This window comes from Centroberyx gerrardi, chromosome 8, assembly GCF_048128805.1.
Source record: "Centroberyx gerrardi isolate f3 chromosome 8, fCenGer3.hap1.cur.20231027, whole genome shotgun sequence".
Taxonomy (NCBI): Eukaryota; Metazoa; Chordata; class Actinopteri; order Beryciformes; family Berycidae; genus Centroberyx; species Centroberyx gerrardi.
In genome coordinates this window covers 30,037,762-30,062,341 of record NC_136004.1, presented here as the reverse complement: position 1 = coordinate 30,062,341, position 24,580 = coordinate 30,037,762, and the positions used below count along the sequence as shown (strand labels likewise).

At 42.9% G+C, this 24,580-nt stretch overlaps 1 protein-coding gene across 1 annotated transcript in view; it reads right to left on the bottom strand.

Moving 5' to 3' along the window:
- The window catches only part of wdfy3 (WD repeat and FYVE domain containing 3), a 139,357-nt gene that overhangs the window by 103,037 nt on the left and 11,740 nt on the right, over positions 1-24,580 (bottom strand). The window contains exons 2-9 of the mRNA XM_078285324.1: positions 15,226-15,436; positions 12,210-12,333; positions 8,759-8,868; positions 3,259-3,357; positions 3,139-3,204; positions 2,518-2,710; positions 1,082-1,268; positions 452-618 (exon numbers count right to left, since the gene is read on the bottom strand). Of these exons, the coding sequence (XP_078141450.1) occupies positions 452-618; positions 1,082-1,268; positions 2,518-2,710; positions 3,139-3,204; positions 3,259-3,357; positions 8,759-8,868; positions 12,210-12,333; positions 15,226-15,405 (1,126 nt within the window). The 5' untranslated portion in view covers positions 15,406-15,436. The remainder of the gene's footprint in view (positions 1-451; positions 619-1,081; positions 1,269-2,517; positions 2,711-3,138; positions 3,205-3,258; positions 3,358-8,758; positions 8,869-12,209; positions 12,334-15,225; positions 15,437-24,580) is intronic.

Here is a 24,580-nt window from a genome sequence, read left to right as displayed (position 1 = left end):
AATATATCCTCTTTAATGATCCCATTCCTTTGAATAAACATAAGTTTGTCTGCTCTACCAGCTGCTTTGGCAGGTTACCAAACATTATTTAGATGTCAGACAGCTACTGAGCAGGGAGACTGTCCTTCAGCCGGAGGAGCTGGGTTCAAGCGTCCGTGTCGGCAAGCATCCACCCTGCTGAAGTGTCCATGAGCAAGACACTGAGTCCTTACCAGCTGCAGGGCTGCTGCTCTGTAGCTGACCCTGACCTCTGACCTCTGACCTCCCTGTGGAGGGCGGGGCAAGAGAAAATGACAACTTCCCCACAGAGATCAATTAAGTATCACATTCTTTTATTCAATCCTAAAAATCTAGCTAGCTGGTAAAATAACGAAAGTGGCCAAAGACTTTTGGGGTGAACCAGCCACTGTGGCTGGTGGACAAAACTGATAGTTTCCAGCCAGGGACCCACCTTTCCCAGAAGGCTGTGGGAGGACGAAGCCCGGCAGCAGGAAGGGGGCTCCGGTGGTCAGACCGGCTGGTTTGAGCTCCGTCACGCCGTAGGTGGTCAGACAGGTGACCAGGTTCACCAGGTCCTTCAGCGCGTCTTTAGACTCCTCCTCCTTGGCTTGTTCCAGTCTGGACACAGAGAGGGGGTCGGGGTGTCATTGTAGTAGTACACCAAAATATACCATATTATACGGATGCTTTTCCCCAAGTACAATGTGAAATATATTATTTGCATCAGTGGACAGTTAAGTAAGGGGTTGTGGAGGTACAGAGTTGATACAAAGTACACATGTTCATACAACAAACTAGGAAAAACATATGCCATATGCCATAAAGAATATGCCAGCATATGTCATTTTGTGGATGTTTTTATTCAACTATCATTAGTACATACATTTGCAGCTGAGGAATGGAGGCCCTAAAGATAATTAAAATCCACTTCAATATTTTTGCCAGTCAAATAAAACTGGAAAAGGGCCTCTGAGTGATGGCTGGTCCCATTGTTTCACTTATAAAATTGTAAAAAGGGGGGAGATGAACTTTGAGATTCACCAGCCGGTGTGAGCTGGAGACAAAAAGATCTCAGCTGTACCTGAGCATGAGGTCGCAGAGGAAGGTGTAGCCCTGGCACATTCGGAAATCGTCCAGCAGGGTCTGCGACACGTCGCTGGAGTCCTTGAGGAAGCAGGAGAGGCCGGCGAACATCTCCACGATCTCCAGCGGCGACAGATCGTCCGACTGCTGCATGTTCTGGACACACGTGGCCAGGCATTCCTTCTCTGGAGGTGGAGAGAAGGGGTTGGGGGTTAAGAGAGAGGAGGAGGGGGGGGGGGTTTGTCAGGAATTTGGTGAGGTGATGTGAGACAAGATGAATGGAAATGAGGTGAAAAAGGAATTTGTTCAAGTAGAGGAGTGAGCGTAAGCTGTTCTGTTTTTCACTCTTTATATGGAAGAGAATGCAACATCAAACTTCATGCTGAAATTTGACTCGATATGTTTAATGTCGTCTTGCTCATTGGAAAACATACCTTGTAGAGCGTTACCTTTTTTTAGCATTAGGCACATTGGCTCCAGACCTCTTGTTGACACAGTGTTACTAAAATAATCAGATGGCTTAGGTGCGAAATGTTAGGTAGCCCTGACATGTGACATTCTCCCTTTCTCTCTCTGTATAGGCTTGACCTTTCACAAATCATTCAGGCTCACTGGTGAATTCAGCATATATCCAGTTCACCAAGCAGCACTTATTTCAATTAAATGTCAACTTTTAAAATTGATTTGCAATGCTTGCTACCTCCCACTACGGTCAACTTTGGCAGGTAAACCGGTTTTAAAAATTGAAATTTTATTGAAATAAGTACTGCAGGGGTGATCATACTTGTGCCAAATTTAGCAGTGGACCCAAACTGCAGGAGCCACAACCAGTGCTCCAAGTATCTGATAAGAGCTACTAGCTAAGAAGGAGGTTCTTGATGGACACAAGGCCTTACTGATAGACTTTAGCCTCTTTACACCTGGTGTCGACATATGTCTTGTATCCTGACTGTGTCTAGATCTGATGTAGCTGGATTACATTGACAGCTGGCATTAGAATGCATCACTGGTACACACATTAAAATCCAATTTCTCTTTCTACTGCCGAAACACAGATTGTCACGCAGTCACTTCCTCTCGTAATATTTACATCCTTTAAAATTGAAGTACCTCGTCTCGCTTTTTCCACCAGTATCCTGACAATCCATTTTTGTTGGATCCATGCATGGAAGTTTACAGCTATGTGGATTACATTGCATTTCCAATTTATTTTTCATGTGGCCACATGCGTCTCTGACGACCTCCAGACATTGTTTGGATGATCAGATCTTCAATGCGTCTTGGGTGCTTTCACACCTGGATTTTATGCAATTTTGTGCTGTCCGACTACAATCCAATCACCCAGGATGCATGTTAACGCCAGGTGTGAAGGGTCTTTTTCATACTAACAAACCCACACATCCACACATATATATATATACTGTATATATATACCATGTATGTATTTGACCACGTTGACGCTGAGGCCGTGGCGGGAGATGGTGGTGAGCACCTCCCCGGCGCTCCTCCTCCAGGGCAGGTTGTGGGGGGGGCACCAGGAGGTGATGGCGCTGAACAGCAGCTGCAGGTCGTCCTTCTGGGCCAGCTCCTCGGCCGGAGACACAAAGCTGCACAGCTTCACCAGGATCTGGAGGGGTTGGGGAGAGACGGGCACGGTTAGACCAGGAAACTAACTCCACCGTCCACAGGCCACAGGATCCTGGGCTCCACTGAAGGTGAACATTGAGTTTGTTGGGATCCACCAACACCATTTTATCCATGCCTATACAGACTGAATCTCTTTTTTGTATATATTTAACTACTTATTGTTTGTATGCCATTTTGAAAAGCACTATGTAAACTCTATACCAGCAGCCTATTTCAGCTTGGTATCAGATATCTGGTATCGGTACAAGTCCCTCCGAGTTTTTCACAGTTTGGTCGCCACACAGATTAAAATGTTTTCCCCCCAAAAAGTAAATTAACGACTTGGTGAAAATGCGTCCTCTCTGTGCGTCTTTACCATCACGCATCCTTATGGACCAGTCGTAAGGCAACCTGTCCAGTGTGTCTTACCTGGACGAAGACCTTCTGCAGCAGCGCCCTGCGGTCGGCCAGCGGCAGCTCCGCCTGCGTGTGGCCCTGGCCCGGGGTTTTCTCCTGGCTGGGCGGGGGCGGAGGCGGCGGGGCGGGAACCCCCGGGGCCTCGGCCATGTGGGGCAGGTCAAAGAACAGGTAGAGGCATTTGACCAGCGTGGAGGGCACCGACATGGTCGTCATGCAGTCCACCGTTTTCTGACGGGGAGAGAGCGGGAAGGAGGAGAGATGGGATGGGAGGAGAGGACAACGGTTAGTGAATTACAAACCCGAAATTTATTAGAAAACTGACTCAGAACTAAAACTCTTTCTCTCCAAAAAAGAGTCAGGAGCTAGAAATGCTGCTGTGACTGACACACAGAGGGAATTTTCAAACCATCTGATCAGTGTGGGGTCTGCAGAATCTGGCTTGTGACCGAAAAAACAAACAAAAAAATATCTGGTTCAAATCCCAGACCAGCTAGGAATATCACCCCCTCCCCCTCCCTCGACATGAGACGCAGTTGAGCAAGGCACGTAACCCTCAATTACTCCAATGGAGCTGCTCATTGGACAACACTAAAAGGTGGTGGTTGTACTGAGGCAGCTCCCTGGTGTGAATGTGTGTAGCCGTATGAATATGAAGCAGAGTGTTGCTAAAAACTTCCCCTGGATAAATAAAGGTTAAAATGGTTTATTTATTGTAGGTAAAGTGAGTTTCAGTTCACGCCTACGTTGGGTTGACTGGCTGTGTGTAAGGCAAGGCAAGTTTATTTATACGGCACATATCGTACACAAAGACAATTCAAAGTGCTTTACACAAGACATTAGATAAGAAATACAGGATAAGACGGCTAAATAAGGCTAAATAAAAACAAATGAGAGATAATAAAGTGTATAAGAAGAGAAAATAGGGTGTAGGGTCAGGGGGTATTTTTTGTCTGTTACGCTTGGTGGTTGTGTGTATGTTGCCGTGAGGTGTGTGTGTGTGTGTGTGTGTGTGTGTGTGTGTGTGTGTGTGTGTGTGTGTGTGTGTGCGTGGCGACATGGCAAGGAGAGAGTTGGAGAGCGAGATGGGGTTTGTGCTCATTGGTGCGAATGATTCAGATAATCAAACGCTGCCTCCTACACAATCACTCACTCTCTCTCTCTCTCTCTCACTCTCTCTCACACACACACACACACACACATACAAACAAGAAAATCACACAGACAAATTACCTTGGCCCTTCTCTCTCTCTCACTTACACACAAGCTCTGTAATAAGACAACACCCAGGCACGTGCACGCACACACACACACACACACACACACACACATTCCAGTGTTATCTGCAGGAGAGGGAGGAGGTGGACTCACAAGGTTGAATCATTAAGAACAGAGCGCAGCATGCGCACGCACACACACACGCACACACACACACACACACACACACACCAAAAAAATATATAGTTCCCCAGCTGATCGATGGAGAAAAGCAGCGGGGGGAGGGACAGAAAAAAAGAGAAGTCCATAGTTGATGTAGGTCTATAGCATAGAAACGTCTATTGTGGATTTGGGTCTATAGTATAAGTTAATAGTTAATTTAGGCCTATACTCTACAGAGAGGTCTATAGTTGATTTAGGTATATAGTCTATAGTTTATAGAGAAGTCTATACAGAAGTGTTGATTTTTGTCAGTATTTTGGAAGCACTGAACCTGCTCCTGTAGTACTGCAAATGCCGTGCTTAGGCAAACTGAACCAATAAAGTAGACTCTGTGTGTGTGTGCGTGTGCGTGTGTGTGCGTGTGCGTGTGCGTGTGCGTGTGTAAGGGATGGTGACTGACGTATTGGCCCCTGCTGTAGTTCTCAGGTCAAGGTTACTGAGGACAGTCAATTAGAGATAAAGCCAGACGGGAGGAAAGACATTTCCTCCTAGTGAGAAAGGGAGGTGTGTGTGTGTGGGGGGGGGGGGGGGGGGGATTTGAGCCACACACAATGGACTCTAATGATAAGCCTTACTGGTTTTTGAATGGTTTGTATAACTAGCCTACATCATTTTGTAGCCTACATTCTCAATTTTTAAACTGTTATTTTTTTCTTTTGTTGTAGATATTAGTGATTGTGTACAATCGTATAGAACATGTTTCCAAGCCAAATAATAATACTGATGATTTATTCTATAGCAGACATATTCAAACATTTTTCAAACTGCTCAGCAATGTTGCTTCTGATAAACAGGCATGCCAATTAAGTTGCTGAATTGAATTGAGAGATTTGTTTTATCTGGACAAAGTGTATATAGTGTTGTTGTGTTTACTCATGAGACAGAAGGAGTAAATGGAAGGAGAAGGAATGATAAAATGAGAGAAAAAGAGACAAATGGACAGAGAGAGAGAAAGAAAGAGTGAGAAAGTGATAAAGGAGAAGAAACAGACAGAGCTTCCAAGACAGCGTGTGTGTGTGTGTGTGTGTGTCAAAGAGAGAGAGACAAGCGCACTGGGAACGTAGCATGAAGGGCATCCTATAAAAAAGGAGGCAGAGAGACAGAGCTACAAACAAAATATTGCTATTTTATCATCTGAGAGAGAGAGAGAGAGAGAGAGAGAGAGAGAGAGAGAGAGAGAGAGAGAGAGAGAGAGAGAGAGAGAGAGAGAGAGAGAGGTGACGTCAGGTAAAGGGAGGCCGGCTGCCAGGAGAGCCCTTTGTTTTGCTAGAGCTAGGGAATACAAATCCATTACCCCAGTCTTTTACTCACTCACTCTCACACATGCACACACACATATGCACACACACACACACATGCGCACACACACACAACACACAGAGGACCTAGGATAGCTTACAAGATGAACGGGAAGGTAATTCTGTTCTTGCTGTCAGTCTTTTGGATAATGATATGAAACTCATACAGTTGTTCAGCAGTTTAATTAAATTGTTAGCCAACTATAAGAATGACATAAGAACACCAAGCACCAGACAAATGCTGGTAAATCTTGGCTGTGGCTGGTAAGTCTGTCGACTCGGCCAGCCGCTTTGGCAGATAACCAGCAGTCATTGTGAGGTCCTGTTCTGCTGTTCAAACCTAGCTGGCTGGTAAAATTGTTTAAGCAGCTCATGCATTGAGGGATGTACCAGCTACAGGACAAAAAAATGATGTTTACGTTTCCCTGCGACCTGCAGATCCCTACATAGCCCCCTGTGCCCATACATGTGCAAAACACACAGGTATAAAAAGGAAGTTTAGTGAGTCCTGAGTTCCTGAGAATCCGCAACATTTTCATATAAATTAATGTCCATTTTGCTATTCTCTATTGGTGATTGATGTAACACAATAGTGATTCAACCTATATCCAATTCATTAAAGCTTTTATATTGTCTGTTCTAAACAGCCGGTGTCTGGTAGCTCTTTCCTGGGAAAGTGATGCATTTTACTGTTCTGGTTTGTTTGGAATAAACAGAAGAAGAAGAACTGGGTAGTTAGCATGAGCAGCGATAGCCACCATGGCTGAACAGAGAAAAGAGAAACTCAAACTGCATCATCAGAAAATCCAAGCTCCGCCCACACTGTTTGAGGCATGCATGCACAGGAAACCTTCCCTGGTTAAATAAGGGTTAAAATGGTAGAATCAAGCTTCTTTCTGCAAAACAGCCGATCTGGCTTCACTTAGAACTGACGCTATGAAATTTACAGAACGCACTGTAAAAAGTCAGACAGGACTTTAAAGTTGAGCCAAGCCTGTAACAGAAGGGAGACTTCATTCAGGGCCATGTGAATGGTTTAAATACTGAGGGGAGTCGGGTTGTTTGCTGTGGGCACCGGAGAAGCCACTTCAGAAAAGTGTCAATTTAAGCATAAAGAGAACTTCAAAAATAAACCTACATTTTATTCCCTGACAACGTACGCTGTGCAGAGTTTACACTGTGAGCATGTGTGTGTGTGTGTTTTCCTGGCTGTGTGTATGTGTATCCAATGGCAGCTGGATCCCCCTTCATCCATTTATCCTGCATCTCTTCTGCATTAGTAGGCTACTGCAGACAACGCTGTCTTGAACATAATGCAGCAGAATCAAATTGGCATACTTGAAACAGAAACTGTAGTATCTCTCACCTGACTATGTACCAGAATATTCCTTCTAACATCCAATGGCTGAAAAGAGAGCAAACCTTACTTTTTCCAAGCACGCTCTCTTGGGGATGAAGTCAAAGTGCAGAAGCAGTTGAGTAAGCATCCAGTAAAAAGTGCAACTTCTACAATGGCTACATGTGTGTATGTGTGTGTGTGTGTGTGTGTGTGTGTGTGCATTGACAAGCATCAGTAACTCAAAGAAAGAGAGGAAAGGAGGGAGGCTTCAAATAAAGATCTGCAGAGGAGCAGAGAGAAACGTGTCCGACTCGACAACAGCAGCGACTCTCTGCTGTGCAGCGGAGCAGCAGAGGCGGCCGGCCGGCCGACTGACAGTATCGCTCCCCCCTCAAGACCTCCGGAGGAATCCAGGCTGAGTTCAAAAGACGTCTCCTCGCCACATAAGAGGAGCGCATACTGAGAGAAAAACAAGAGCTTAAAGTCTGACCCGATAGGTCTGTGTGGTTTAAACCAGGGGACCAGGAACGTGGTACGTCTTTGAAGCCAAGTTTCGGCATGGCGGGGAAATATTGCTGCAGCAGCAAAATTCGACTACAATGTATGCATACTAAACATGTATGCATACATGTTTAGTATGCATACAACCCTAACCTATCCCTATTATTTTTCTCCATGTTTATGTTTATTGTATGCACCTACATACCAAGGTAAATTCCTTGTATTGTGAAAACTTACTTGGCAATAAACCTGATTCTGATTCTGATGCATTTGACAATACATTTCACAGTCTCAATTAAATTATCTAATCGTTCAAAATCAAGCAGCAGACCATAATTTATTTGTTTTCGCTGGCTCACCAGGAAAAAACATCTTATACCATCTTGTACCAAGAAAGCTAAGCCAGGACTGACCCTGGTTTTAATACGTTACTTCTGATTGGTGGAGCTGCCTACAGGCTTGACGCTAATGTCAGATTACTTCTGATTGGTGGAGCTGACTACGGGCCCAAAATGCCATTCACAAGCTACAGTAGAACAACTGTGAGAACAAAGACATAGTGATGAAAATTACAAGTAGCGAAGAAAGCTGGCATGAGGCTGCAATTCAGGAATGAACAACAGAGGCTGCATCTATTTCCTCATCCAGCATAGAACAGAGGATGAAACAAATGACTGTGTTTGGGAGAAGAGGCTTGGGACGGGTCAGGTGGGAATTTATACTTGTACTAAAGTCTCTCTCTCTCTCTCTTACAGAGGCTGATGCTATTTTCTGCTGGCAGATCAAAGAGGGGAGATGCAAATAGGTCAAAGAGAGATGTTAAGCTGAAAAAACTTTTTTTTTTACAAGTCGTTTCCCCCCATTTCTTCGTACATCTACACTCAAGACAGAGCGTGAAGGCAATTCTTTAAAATGCACAAACCGAGCACACATGCAGAGAAAGACAGGCAGGCAATCACACACAGAAGCATACAGTTTGTGCACACACACAGTGCACAAAGACACACACACACACACACACACACACACACAGCCAGGGTGTTGTGGTACCAACCTGTCCGGAGGAGGCCAGCAGGTTGATGGTGGTCAGAAGCATCCAGCCGCGACTCGCCTCCTCACTCTGGTTCACCTCCAGGAACTGGACTATCGCTCGACTGGCTGCCTCTGGAGGAGCGAAAACACACACACACATACACACACACACACACACACACACACACACAGATCAGCAGATGATAAATGACAGCTCATTGTGGTAGGCAGATGGGCTGCTGAAACAAACACAATGTTCGGTTACATGACAAGTGAATAAGCTTGGGTGATTTTGTGTGTGTGTGTGTGTGTGTGTGTGTGTGTGTGTGTGTGTGTGTGTGTGTGTGTGTGTGTGTGTGTGTGTCTGTCAGGATGGGAAGTTCACAGCAGCCAAATGGTGGTAAATTATAATTGTGGCTGGTAAGTTGTCTTCTCTACCAGCCACTTCAGCAAGTAACCAACCATCATTTTTTTGACCTATTATATTCTAAAGTTAATGGACAAAACAGATGCCTTGACGTGTGCTTGTGTGTGTGTGCTTGTGTGCGTCTGTATGTGTGTGTGTATGTGTGTGTGTGTGCACGCATGAGTGTGTATCTGTGTAGTTCAAGCGTGAAAAAACGTATTAGGTCCAACTGCCATCAGGAGGATGTAGACCTAAAAAAAGTCTCCAGTGGCAGGATGTGAACTCCCGACATTATCAGCCAGGCAGGAAATTGACATTTTCATCCACTAGCCACAGAGACTATCCACCAGCCTTCTTCACTATTCCCTAAGTATATCTCCCAATGATGGCTGGTTTCCCGGTTATGTCAAAGCGGCGGGTAGAGTAGACAAACTGACGAGCCAGAGGCAAACATTTACTAGCATCTGGCTGGTGGCAATTTCCCACCTTTATTGTCAATTCTCTTCCAGCCCTCCACTCCCAAAACACAAACACGGCATTTAATCCTTTCAGCCTAACAGAGAAACCTCAACTGCATTACATTTGTCCAATGACATCAGCGTCTATTGCTACAAAAATGTTCCCTTAAGACACAGTGAACCTGTTCAGAAGTGTTCGGACAGGCCCACGGGTCTCAGGTTTACAGTGAAAGTGGATGAGCAACAAAACCACATGGGGCAGCAGCCTGGAGGTTAGAGAAGCAGGTTTGTGACCAGAGGGTTGCTGGATTGATTCCCATACAGGGAGGGGGGGGGGGGGGGGGGGAAGTGAATGAATGCTAGAATGTAAACAACAATTTAAAAATGTCACTACAAAGTGTAGCCTAAATAATATAATTTGGATGGAGAGCTTGTGAAATTGTGATGGTCAAGCGTCTCATTTGTGATTTGGAGCTAATATCACGATTCATTTTTCTGCCCCACAATACATATCATCACATTTTTGTATTGTAATATATTGAATTTCAATATAGCATATATCAGCAAATCAAAATCGGTTGTTGTGATGCTGACAGCGTAATGCGAAGTCAGTACAGAGAGAGTCGACTACTGACTGAATCCACAGAGGCCTGGGGACCAGCTGGAGGGGTGTGTGTGTGTGTGTGTGTGTGTGTGTGTGTGTGTTTGTGTTTGTGTGTGTGTCTAGTTGGAGGGGGTGGTATTACAAAATCACTGAGCCGTTCTCTGCTAGAAAACAGCATGTCACATGATCAGACAGAGAGAGCGAGAGAGAGAAAGATGATGGAGTGAGAGAAGAAGGAGAAAAATAGAGACAGGGGAGCAGAAGACTGACAGCTTCCCTAAAATGCTACGTCTGCGTGTGCATGCATGCGTGAATGTATGTGTTTGTGAATGTGTGTGTATGTGTGTATGAGTCTGTTTTACGTCTTTCCTGTGGGGAAGCCATGCATTAATTAAAGAGGAGCCGGTGTCAGAGCTTTGCGAGGCTGCTGGCTCACCTGTGGTGAAGACTAACCTTCAGTGTCAGATTAAAGACACAGGACAGGATTTAGGAGGCCCCTTTGGCCAAAAATATCCGCCGAGCAGGAAACTGCCAGCAGCCACCAGTCAGATGATGCTAAATTTTAACCTGCATCTACCAGCCACTCTGGCAGGAAACCAGCCATCATTTAAAGGTCCTGTTCTTTTCTAATAATCTTGTTGGCTGGTAAAATAAATGCAAAATGAATGTGGCTAGTCAGCTGTAGCATGAAATAGCCACTGTTCCTGAAGAACGGGAAACACATTTCAAAATGATTGTCCTGCCCTGACTATGTACTGTATGTGATCATTCACAATACCAAAGAGCAAAGACGGCATCGCTGCATACTTTTGAAACTGCACAGGTTAATATTTCACACACTCTGGTTGAAATACGAAGCTGATGACACATGATGACACAGAGGCAATACAGAAGTGTTGCCATCCGTTTCTTTTTCTTCCAAGAAATGTTTGTTCTAGTGTTGCCACAATAGTAAAATTTTGACAGTGGTACTGATATCAGCCCAGGTATCAATTCTGGTTTCAATTATGATAGCAAAAAATAAAAAGTTTAGCAATTATTTTTTTAGCAAAATTTAAACCTCAAATAACATGAAATCACACTTTGTTTGAAATACAATAATAATAATACATGTAGGCCTATGTTTTGTTTTAGATTTTCATTGATAGTTGGGAAAACAGAAGCCAGTTTCCCATAAGACATACAGTATTTCACTCAAGCAAAACTTCCCCTGCTCTTGCATGTCAGCTGCAAAACAGCACAGGAAGAATTGAGTAAATGATTATCTAACGTCACCTGGAGCAGAAGTTCTGGTGAAAAGTATTTCCGTTCATGAGCATGAATTTTATGTAGGCGGATGATAGTAAATACAGCATGAAAATCTTAAAATAAAGCTAAATAGATAAAAAAAATATAGCTAAATAGAGTACCAGTCCAGGAAATGCACTAGAGAAGTGGACTTCTGACTGTAAGGTTGCCAGTTCAAATCTTGAACCAGCAGGGGGAAATCTGGACAGGGAAAGTGAATAAAAACTGCTCAGTCAAACTTACCTAAATAAATAAAAAGTTGCTATATGTAGCATTTTAACATCAATAAATCATTACCACATTAATTTTGAGACATGAGCATAATTTCCGTAAACAAATGAGACCATCACAACACTATTTAGTCAGATTTGGCGGGAAATCGGCTGGATTGCTTTACGGCACAAAAGAGGAAGAGGACGCTGTTCTTCCAGAGCAGACGGAGCTAAAGCTTTCAGTTTCTGGCAGCAGCAGATGGTGGAAGGAGTGAAAGGTGGATGGAAAAAACGACTTCCAACATCTTTTTCCTCTTCAGTAAAGCCAAACAAACACACCCGCAGCGGCACCAGGGCGAGGGAGGGGGGACAGGAACATCCTCTTTGTGACAGGAAGCAACACGGTTATGGGAAATGAACACAACTAATCTGACAATGATATACGGATGTTTAAAAACGCTACACGCGGCACCTTTAGAGGTATAAATACATGTCAGAGGTCTCACCTGTGGATTTATTGGAGGCTCTTCGTCTGATCTCCGTCACCATGAGTCGGGAGACCTGGGTGGTGAACTGCAGCAGGTCGGAGAACTTCTCCGTCATGCTGCTGGGCGGAGCGTTCCCGAACACCTACAGATACACATTAGCTTTAGTTTATTAGAAAATAAATGAATAAAACACTCGACAAATAGAGATGAAAAATAGAGAAGAAAGAGAAACTACAAACTGTCCAAATAAGATGAAAACAAACCTCATAAAAATCACCTCACCCCAAAAGAAAAAGTACTGAAATTAAGATGACAGCGGCACAATTTACATTAAAACTCAGCACAAAATGGTACAAAAATGACAAGTAGTAAAAAAAAAAAGTGGAACTACTAAAAGTGGAACTTCTATAATGACTACATGTGTAATTTCCAAAGTCTCAAAAACTTTTCCTCTGGTTGCACTTCATAGTTGGCTTCTTTAAGCACAAGGTGAACTAATTATAATGAAATTTGACTTTGTGACATCTTATGAAAGTAGATTTTGTTATAATGTTGAGTATCAGAAGAACAGCTGCAGATCATGCCGACCGACCCACCAGCATGAATGCGGGTCTATTTAGACTGTAGTCGCTAAATTAGTTACTCTATCAGCCACTTTGGCAGGTAACCAACCATCAGCTGAAGGAACTTTTTATATTCAAAATCTAGTTGGCTGAAAGTGGTAAACATCGTAATCCACTTGCACTTAAATTATCTAATCGACTATGATAGATCTTTACAACACCTGACTTCTGAAATGAAGGCAGAAGAATCTCTCTCTAATGGTTCTCACACAGAGGGTTCGCAAGATGATTTCTGGAATCTGAAAATATATATGTATATTGAATGTACTATATTCAATATCATGTTTTTCATCTTTGTGGCAAATTTTGCCCGGTAATCACAGAGGTAATCCAAGATATCCACATTTTTTGTTTGTTTTTTTATTTTGTTGCCATCTTTGATGCCAAGCGGTCATTGCAGTGGTGTTTTTGCACTGCAATTCCCAGAGATCGCTTCCCAGTCCAACAGTGTGGCAATTACTAACATTGCCTTCGATTTTTTTCAATTTCAATGCTTTATTGGCATGAAAGTTCACAAACAATGCTGCCAAAGCATCAAGATAACTTAACATTTTATTAGTCTAAGCTTGTGTATGTGTGTGTGTGTGTGTGTGTGTGTGTGTGTGTGTCAGTGCCTCGACAGAAGAGGATCTGGGTTGCTGTGTTTTCAGCTCCCGTACCCAGACCCTCCACTGCAAAGTGAGCATCAGTAAACTATGTGAAGAAATTAATGTTTAGATCTCTGTGTTTTCCTGGCATGTCCTGATTTCCAACCGCACAGCACACTGCAGTCTGAGCCTCGGGGAGAGCAGGTCAAAGATAAACTACACTTGATTCAACAATGACCCATCATGTATTTATTTATCCGGTAAAGCTGAAATGAAACTAGGCCTGCAGCCAGGCATCCCGCTGCTCTGGGAGTACTCTACTTTTGAATTCTGACATGAATTATGCCACCAGTGAGTGAATCACAGCCAGCGCTGGATAATTAGCTGACACGTCAAGAGGCCCTTGGTAAGGCACTCCACTTTGACAAGAACACTCAACACCGCCTGTAGCAATGGCTGGAAAACAAACAGGGATGCTCTCTCAGTGCCATGCAGAGCAGATTGTAGATGCAGAAACCATCGTGGCATGTGATGTCGCTGTATTGGCCCGAATCCTGCATTGGGGTTATTTGAAATCAGGGCAATTTTAATTAATATAATTTCCCTTAGTTGTCGTTTACGCACGGGCACACACACAAATACAGACAGCAAAAACCCGAGGGAGTCCCAAGTTTTGGGAACCCTCTACTTTGGGACCATGTAGGTTCATGAAAGCCCTCGATGTCGATACTATGGGTTACGATACAATATGATTCCATACGATTTGATACTTCACCTAGTATCAATATTGTACACAGTATATATGACTGAAATCTGCAGTGAATTGATACAAACTATACAGGGTATCTTTGCAGTACTGTGATACATGATTATGCAGATTAGGGGACAAACTTACCAAAAACTGAATTTAATATATTCATTCTTCTTTTTTAGGTTAGTTAAATGTAAACAATGTACACTTCTGTGTACTCGAGTGCGCTCAACATAATAACACGATACACACTGAAAACACACAATTCTTTGTTCTCTAGTGAGTTGAACTTCAGCTAAAATGTAAACACAATTTAACCGCAGGCTGTTGGAAAACATCCAGGTGGTATCTAGTCAGGTGCGTGCCTAAATTATTTGTGTTATCAGAGTATTTCAATATCAAATGGCAGAGCTTACAGATGACGTTACTTTTATTCATGTGTATTCATGTCGGCCCTTTTTGTTTTAGATTCCTGAGCATCTATTCAGGTCATGATGACAGACAAATTGAAAGAACACCAACTTGTCTGGCTAACACCATGCATCATGGGCGCAATGAATTACCATAATTGTATTTTACCAACATGTTTTCAGGGCTTGACGACACTTAGGCTAATCTTCTTTTTTTAACTGTCATTGACAAGAAACACCAGGTTTGAATGCCAGCTTCATACATCACAGCGCCCAAAATGAATCTGAAACAAAAATTGACTTAGACGGTCAAATATTAACATTATATGGGAAAACTGCACTGGCTTAATGACGCCTATCGTTATTATTGAACAGGCGTAGTTTGGTCAAGTGGGCCTCTGTACTTCTCAAAGCTGCCGTAAAATTATCGCTAGAGTGACACCCACAGGAGCGAAGTACTTTACAAAAACGTAAAAACAACACAACTCAATATGTATCAATATATGGACTTGCAGAACTGATTCTGAACTGGGACCATCTAGGTTTGTCCACAAGCCCCGGACTGTCCCTTGCCTTGGGACTGCCTATATTTGTCCCCTGCCTTACTTGGGACGTCTTTGTTCACCCCTCCAGCCCTCCCCCCCCACCCCTGCTGTGACTTACCCTGTTAAAGACGGGCAGCATCATGTAGAGTTTCTCCTCCTGCTCCTTCTGGGTCATGTGGCGAGGCGGGTGGCAGAGTTCGGAGAAGAGGCGGCGCAGGTGCATCAGGCCCAGCGCGTTGTCCTGGGGGCTGCACTCCTCCTGCCGCGGCCGCCCCATGATCCTCTTCACCATGTTCATCTTGAGCGGCTTTGTCAGGGCAAAGGCAGCCCTGCGGGGGGGGGAAACAGGAGGTCAGTGGCATGTTTCAGTTCAGTTCGATGCTTATCCTGTAGGGGAAATTTGGTTTGTAGACAGGGTTTACATTAACGACACTTTAAAACACAATATAAACACAGAGCACTGTAACATACAGAGGGCTTTCAGGTGACGTAACGCCCGCTAGCAACCAACTCCTGGCCATCTCCACAGAAACTTCACCGTGTCTGTTCTGTGCTGTTTTTGCTGGGAACTGATCATTTCATAAGTGATACATCTGATTGAGTTTGTGTCTTGGAGTAGAGATTAGGGCTCAAGACAAGACTGTTTACTGTGTCACAGTAACAGGAACAAAGATGCATTATCGGACCTTTCCCTTGGATCTACTTGGAGTCATGGATCCACATCTTCATTTTTTGTATCTTTTTTAAGAGATCTCTCTTTTTCTAGCTTGGTTGTTGTATATTTAGTCATTATTTCCACATAGCCAATTCCCCAAAGGATCTTCAAGATTGTTGCTAGGAGATTTCTGACATAATTGCAAAGCCGCCAAACCATACAGACAAACATCTGTTGATAAGAACAGAAAAGGAATTAAAAGCCTGACAGTGCAATAAAGTTGCTCATCAATATCAAATATCAAGTTCTTATACAGGCATAAAGACACTGCATCGTTTTACATGCAAATTAAAAAAATTGAAATGCAGTGGAGATAACTGAATCCCTGACGCATGCTCTTTTTCAGCAACGGCCTGCCTCACACTCACAGTTACACATTTACACACCAGGGAGCTACAACCACAGTCTTCTGTTGGCACTGAACAACTCCACTGAAACAGTTGGGGATTAAGTACCTTGCTCAAGGGCACAGGGACAGTAGTGGCTGAAGGAGGGGAGAGTGATTCTCATTGACTTTCCCCACCTGATATGAGCCTCTAGGGCTCCATGATATCAGTGAAAAAAATCATGTTGCAGTTCTTTTGCTGAATATTGCAAATGAGATATGAAAAACCCTTTCAACCTCTTTCCTAAGCTCTTATTTCCTGTCATTGCACTTCTCTATCATACATAATCATTCTAGGGTTTCTGGTATATTATTACATCTATAATGAGGGCACGATGGCTCTGACCCTTGCACTCCTTCCTATTGGTTGCATGTAATGCTGGTGATTTAGCAACAGTAAGCTTGTTCTACTTTTGCATGCGTATGTTGCTGAGGATAAGAGCATCAGCTAAATGCCGTAAATGTAAATCTAAAATGTAGAATAAACCAGACACTTCAGTGTTTCCCACAAAATTCGAATGTATTTGTGGTGGTAGGTGGGCTGGCAATGGGAGGGGGGGGGGGGGGGGGGGGGGGGGGTTGACTGCCTTTTTATTCTTGTATTCTCTTATATTGTCAATATATAGGCTAATATCAATAAAGGATCCCATTACCTAGATGGCTGAAAAATGATCTAATGTACTCCATTTTAAATAGTTCCATTTGTCAAACAAATAACTAACCTGTATATATCTAAAGTACTAACCCTAAGATAACATACCTTAAAAATATAAACAGTGCTACACTGTTCTGTTTGTTGCTTGCTTTTGTCTACAAGGTGAAGAATAGAAATGAGACCCCTTTTACAGAGAAATCTGCTTTCTGCCCTGCTGCATCTCTGTGCTGTCAGTTTCACCTGTAGCCTATATTTACATCGTTAAATTACAGCCTTTGATATTATTATCTACTCTGTTTTACTGCTCAGCAGCTCCTCTGTTCCAGACTGTCCCTGCTCCTCCTCAGGACGAGTCCTTTTCCTTCTTTGAAAAAAATATCCCTCACACGTGTGCAGTGGGAGGTGAACAGACGGGTCCGGTGAGAGAGAGAGAGAGAGAGAGAGAGACTGAGCAAGCGAGAGAGAGAGCGAGAGCGAGAGAGAGAGAGATCGCGTGGAGCAATTAGGGGCTGAGTGAATCAAAGCGCTACACGCAGTTCTACGATTAAATAGTGAAAAAAAGAAAATTTGTGGAGGTCAGTGCTGATATTGTGGCGGGCCACTACAAACATTACTATGTGTGTGAAACCCTGGAGGGGTAACTTAGAGCGAGGGGAGATTGTCCACTAGTTAATCAATCGCGGATGGCGTCGTTCTCTCGGACGGATAAAAAAATAAAAATAAAAAATGCTAAAATGGGTCGCTAAATATACTTTGGCTGCTGTTAATATACCTGGGCGGCCCGCCCAAGTAAAGTCTATGTGTGGGAAACACTGCACTTTTTCTGAAACCGTGGGATTTCCTCCATATCTGAAGACCAGCTATATAAAAGCCCTGGCCAAGGTTACATCCCAGAACTGTGCATCAACTTCCACAGCTAAGCTGAGGTGAACTGCGGCTAAAAAGCACTGACAGTTTACTTCCAGTCCTCTTGGAAAGTGAGCCGGCTCGGTGGATGGTTAAGAGACGTGACAGTCTACCATGCACTCCAGAATCCCCCTTTTCCCCCTGGAGGAAGTGCACTCCTCAGAGTGGATTACTCTCACTTCATGGCCTTGAGAAAACAGGCCTCCCCCTCCACAGACTGGTTTCAACAATGAATGTTACCAATGCGATCTAGAGATACACTTATCAGGTTTTCTGGGGCAGATTCAGATTTTGTAACAGCGTGACTGGCCGATCACCAATCTAATCGTCGATCTAATTGACTTTACCCAGAGAACATCACATCATGTGAAAGTGTGCAGCAAGCATAAATAGTAAAATTCACTGTGTTTAACAGATGTTGTTATGGCTGATGACATAACTAACCTATCCATGTGTAAATACATCAAAGATTTTATCCAGACATAGTAATTACATGAATGTGTGATGACTGAGGTGCTTACTCACCCACTGGTAGTAGGTAAACTGGTTCTAATCTATGATTATGGTCTGTGAAATTCAAAACACAACGTCAGAAATGAACTGTCAGTGTCCGACAACATGCCTGAGCTACTAACATTCTACTGACTGACGCAAACTAGCTCTTTAATACTTTTGACAGCATATGTTCAACTGCTTTCTGATCTGGTGATTGAAACTTTTTGATCGGGCAGTTGAAATGATGGTAGGCCAATCACCAATCTAACTACAGCGTTAATCGGCTGATTATGATCGATGGCAGACCAAGGTCCACCCCACTCCAATGGGGGGGAGGCAGAAGCTTTACCATCCCAACTGTGATATGTGCCTGGTGAAGACAAATAACAGGCTATAATTAAAAATGTCACGTGGCCCAGTTGGTTAAAGTTAAAGGATACGGCTGGTATTTTTAAATACATTTTTTATCGTCAACAAATCATATGAAAATAACAAAATCAGCAATGAATTTGTTTTGCTAACAAGTCTCGTCCATGTAGCCGATGCCCAATAAAGCCTCATGTCCCAGTAGCCATAGACCTCCATTGTATAAAAAAAACACTAAAGAGCCATGCCGTTGCTCTGGGCAACATATCTCATCATTGCTCACCGGGCCAGCTTACTTTTTCCTCAAACAACTTAATAAGTCGACAGTAAAAGAATTTGTTCCCATTTGAATTTGATTTGGTAATGACTAAAATAGCCTGATTTTTCATGGTAACAGTTAGCGATTTTTAAAATTGAACTTTGTCTTTGTGAGCTGTATTTAAAGGTTTTTAGCTTACAATTGGAGCCAATGACTTCGGTTTGAAGGCTAAAAAGGGAACGTGGGAAGTCGGAAAGTAATGGGAGTAGATTTTGTTATTTTCATAGGATTTGTTGACGATAAAAAATTTATTTAAAAACACCAGCCGTATCCTTTAAGACCCCTGTCATTTAATGGCGACGTCCTGGGTTTGAATCCAGCCTGGGACCTTTGTCACACGTCATCCCCCTCTCTCCCAATCTTCCCTGTCTTTCTCTATCTAATACAGGCAAAAATGCTGTAAGAGTAAGTAATCATTTAAAAATAATCTAAAGGCAGGGTCCAAAACTAACACTTACCAAGCGCCACAATGCCAGTACAATTTGTCTTTGGCAATACAATAAGGGTCACCTGCCACACTGGCCAGTAACTTTCTGAGACTCCAACATTTGAATGCCTCGGTTATATACAAACATTGGTTTTTGCATATTGTAAAACTTCGTCCCAGCTGGCCACTGTACGCTCTGACTGTGAGCCAATCAAATCAAAGCCAAACAATGGCTCTGTATCAAACAGGCTCTTGATTTGCTGCCCGTTATGCTGCTCTGCACCAAGTGGTAGCGTCTACACTTCTGTAAACTCCTTAAAAACATACATACATACCCTTAAAATGTATTATTTGGCAGGTTTTTTTTTGTTTTTGTTTATACCAGTACTTGGCCAAACAGTTAATTTCAGACACTGTAGGTGTCCCTTTAAGGAGAAACCAAAAGTCGTCCTATCTGGCATTGGGTATAGGACACTGGAGAACCTATTTGCAATGAGAAGTGTCCTCATTCACATAATCCAGCTGCCCAGCACAACCACTGTCTTCTAATGTTGGCCACTGCCACACTCCACTCCAAGGTCCTTGCTCAAGGGAACCTCAACAGTGGCTGCTGAGGGAAGGGAAAACATTTCTCATTTGTTTTCCCCACCCAGATTTGTGAAGGCCAATCAAAGCTGGATTTCGAACCAGCCACCTTCCAGGTTCAAGCCCCTCTGAGTGAGCTATTTGACTCTTGGCAGGCTTCTCCCCCTGTTGGCTGTGTATATGAATTTGATGCTATTGTTGTGATATCACTACCACTGGTGCTTTGGAGATCTTGGGTATTCTGTATGCTTTTAATAGTTTGTTGTCTTGACTACATGCCAAGAATAGATGATTTTGAATGATGTAAATGTGACTGAGATTGCACTTCTTTGCCGCTGGCACCACATGTCTCCTCTTTCCTATAAATATGACCCAACTGCGCTCTATTTGAAATGTTGTGTTTTACCATAATGAATAAAAACATTATCAGCATCGAGGATAGACGTGTGCAGCAACTTATTCAAGGTCTGTCTTGACTTCTCAACAACCCACATCAACCGTCTCCCCATCTCTCTCATCCCTTTAAGGACAGCCATAAAAGACAGCAAGGACATGAAGAGCAACATAAATGGAAGAGAAAGACAGCCACAAAGAAGCTTTCAAGTGTAACGCTGATTTACAGAAGTGTAGCATCCGCGGTATACACCAAATTACTCAGACCAAAGGTTTTAGTAAGTCGTCTGCCCACACAGCAGGGCTGCCCTCTCTGTGAACTCATACTCAAACAGCAGCCCCTTTAATCTGCCATTTGGTGGACACTTTTATCTAAAGTGCCTAACAGGACCAGGAGTGCATACGTTTTTAGCATGCACAGTCCCAGAGGAATGAAACCCCGAACCCCGGCAGTGTTGGTGCCTTGCTCTACCCATTAAACATCACAAGGAATAGAACCCCTACCCCAGCAGTGTGAGTGCCACACTATCTATTATTATCTACACAGCATGAAGGAGGGCTCCTACAATGGCTGACACTGTGTACAGTAATACTGGAGGAGAGATGTAGGATAAATGAATGAAGACAATGGCTACCACTGTAAATATAAACTGTACAACCTGGACTTACAGGTCCTCTATTCTTATGATCCAAGATGTTTAATGAAGACATTGTTGAAATGTGTTAATTGTCATCATCCCTTTCCAATCACTATAATTGAAAATACAGAAGGTGCAGCTTCAGTAGGCTATTCCAGTCCATTTTCCTATGCATATCAATGGAGAAACTGGACAGGAAAAACTCAATAAATATTTAAAATTCTGTATTTTCCCAAACTGTGATCCCAGACCTCTCTGAAACTTCAATGGACTCTTATGTCATCCATAAATTAACCATACTGTACTTAGGTATTCTGGTTGAGAGTCCAGCCTACACTCTAAAATCCCATTGAGGGACCTGGTCCCAGCTTTGTTAGCAAGACAAATAAAAAATAAAAAAGTTTAAAAAGGAAAACATTGTTCAAAACCACTAAATACAATCTAAAAATGACGTGAGTAACAGATAAGAAATGTTGAGCACATTTTTTGGCAGTGTTATTATCATTATTATTTTATTTTATTATTATTTTTATTTTATGCTTTAACATCAACATATTTGTTTTCACTTTAATCATAATTAACAGAGTGCTTTGTATAGAACTCAGACATAAAATCCACAATAAATGTGTCATGAAATAACTTCATAGCACAACAAAAAAGTCAAGGGGATGGATACTTCTTTTTTAATTGGCTCAAACTCAAAGCCATCCTTTCATTACGACTAAGAATCGGCGATCATGAAGGCTGTTGTCTTAAATATCACTCGACGGGAAAAGGTCTTTAGCATTATGTAACTCACATTCTCTTCAGCGACAGACCTAACTTCAGGACTTCACAGAAATAAAGGACATGAGAAATGCTGCCGTAATCATGCACTGGGTTACATAATTTGATCTGTCATATCTGTCTTCTGGGTTTCTTTCCTCAATCTGAAGAAAATTCCATAAGTAATGACCACAGACTTTTTGCAAGAAGGATGTTGGTGCTAATCTCAGATACAATTTAGAGGCAGGATGAAGACCATACAAGACAAGAATGGTTAGGTTAGAAATTTACAATGCAGCCTGTGTTGGCAGTGATATGTTCCACAATGCAGTCCTTACTTAATACCAGCTCTGCCTGTCTGAGATAAGGCATTAGACCAAGCCCTACAGTATGTATCCTCCCAATACAACACAATCATACCACTGCCTGCTGCAGAAACTGATAAAAGTGTTTGATGAGCATGTGACAGAGGACTTTATTTTCACAGATGTAGCAATTGTAGAAGTCCCGCTTTTACTGCATGCTTTCTAAACTAAGATTGAGGTGAACTGTACTGATTCCTGCGGGGGGAAATTGCGTCATTTCAGCCAAACAGAATAGGACATACATAAAAATTTTAAAAAAACATCTAGTTCCTAATGGCTAAAAAGAGTCCCCCCTATGTTGACCATTAACACACTAGGGCTGCACTTTCGCTTCATCCACAAGAGGAAGTGAATGCAAAAGGTTTTGCCGCTTTTTCAGCCATAGGAAGTTACAAGGCGTGATCTGGTTAACTACAGAGAGTACAAAGTGTTAAAATAAACTAATTTGGTTCTACTGTAAAGCATTATAGAATGAGCTGCCTGCAGTTTTATTGTGGGTCAGATGCAGGACAAATGCATGAAGGGGGATGTTTACATTGGTTACGACTGTACTGTATGTGTGGCTGTGTATACAGAGTCTGTTCAGACTTAACACAGGTTTTGTTTTGTTACTGTTAATGTACAAACCATTTCAGATGATCATGATCAGACCATAAAACTGCTTATCAGAGTGAACTTTTTAAAGCTGCCCTAGAACGTTCTCACCGGAAACAGTTTTCCACAGAACCACTGTGTTGCTTTCAGAGGAAAATGAGTCCTGAATTTTGACTGCACGTCAAAGACCGAGACTCAGCGGTTTGTCATAGCCAGGACAGGAAAAAAAAACTGTTTGTCTACAGGTTACAGTGGGAGGAAAATCCCCAAATTCACCATACAGGTTCACTACTTCACCAGCCAACTCGGTTTATAGATTAGGCTAGAAACTCCAAATGATGGTTGTTTTTACCAAAGTGGCTGGTAGAGTGGACAAACTTACTAGCCACAGACAAAGTCAACATCAGGCTGGTGGTAATTTCCCATCCAGCTCATGGCAGAGATTCAACAACCATAACACAGTTAGTATGAGTGAGGATAGGAAGAGGCTGGTTGACGATACCAAACACAAGGCAGACACTGAAGCTAGAGACTAAACTGAGTCACATAGAAATATGAAATTAATATGGGGCCAATTATTAATCCTTAGTGTGCCTTATCAAGATCAAGTTTATGGACGTAGAGGTCCATTAGCCTGACATGTACTAACACTGATGAGAGGAGCTATTCTCAGCGCTGCTGCAGCCTAATCAGGTCTGTCCACTGCTAACATCCTTCCTCTTTCTGCCTTGAAACATACATCAGCGTGGTTTGACCTTTGCTTCCTAACAGATTCATACCAGTTCATAATCCAAACAAGGTTAGACTCACATGACCCGGTCCATCTCATAAACAAAACAAACTGAATTCTGCACCGGACGAACGGGCAGACCGCTGGCCGCAGTAAAACAAAGAGGCACATGTAGGAGTAGGCGAGGCTTTGAGGAAAGAGGCACATACATCTGAACCACATTTAGCCGAGCAAGCACACCGGCAGCGGGGTTATAAAGCGATCAAGATGTAGCCATAGGCTCAGCAGAAAAGCCAGTCTACATCTGTTGGCCGAAATGGAAACCCAGGCTGGGCCACAGACAAGCCTCTTGAAAACTTGCCAGTCAAGGAGAAAATCATGTTGGATGTCAGAAACTGTGAGGCCAAAAGCAGAAGCAGTTGGCTGGAGGCCGATTTAAAAATATCCAGCTCACTAGGCCAGGTTCCTGAGTCATTGTTGAAGCTGTGAGCCTCCCAGGCAGAGAATACACAGAAACAACGGAAACCAGCGGAAGCTTCTTCAGAGCCTTACATTTGTTTGGAGAGTCTCAGTGGATCTCACTCACTCAAACCTGGTGAATTTTTAAAAGCAGATCCCTATTCTAGCAAGATGATTCATGGAATCTTAAAAAAAAAATGCATTTTCAATATACATTTCTATTAGATGCTATGTCTTCGTCATAAATGCCCTTTTCTTGTTAAATAATAAATCTGTGCTGCCTCTAGGCTTATTCCAATGATTAAGTGGAAAAGGGAAAATAGAAATCATCATTTTGCGTTCACCATTTTGCATGTTTATGTCTGCAACAGAAGGTCACAAGTAGAAATCACTATTTTCGGGGGTTGTCCATCAAAAAGGTTTTGAAGTACTGTTCAGGCTGAAATAGCCCACCTATCTTTTGTAGCATCAGGTGAGCATAATGTAGCTCCAGGCTCAGATCAAAGCTGGCATTTATCTCCAACAGATTCTGAATACCGGGCCCTATGTACCAGACAGATACTGAAGCAGGCAAGAGTATTGAGAGAACGGTAGAGTCGGTGCACAGCGGGGCCGGGAACACAAACTGGGGCAAACACATGTCATACGACTCAGCACAAGGCAGAGCTGGAAAATC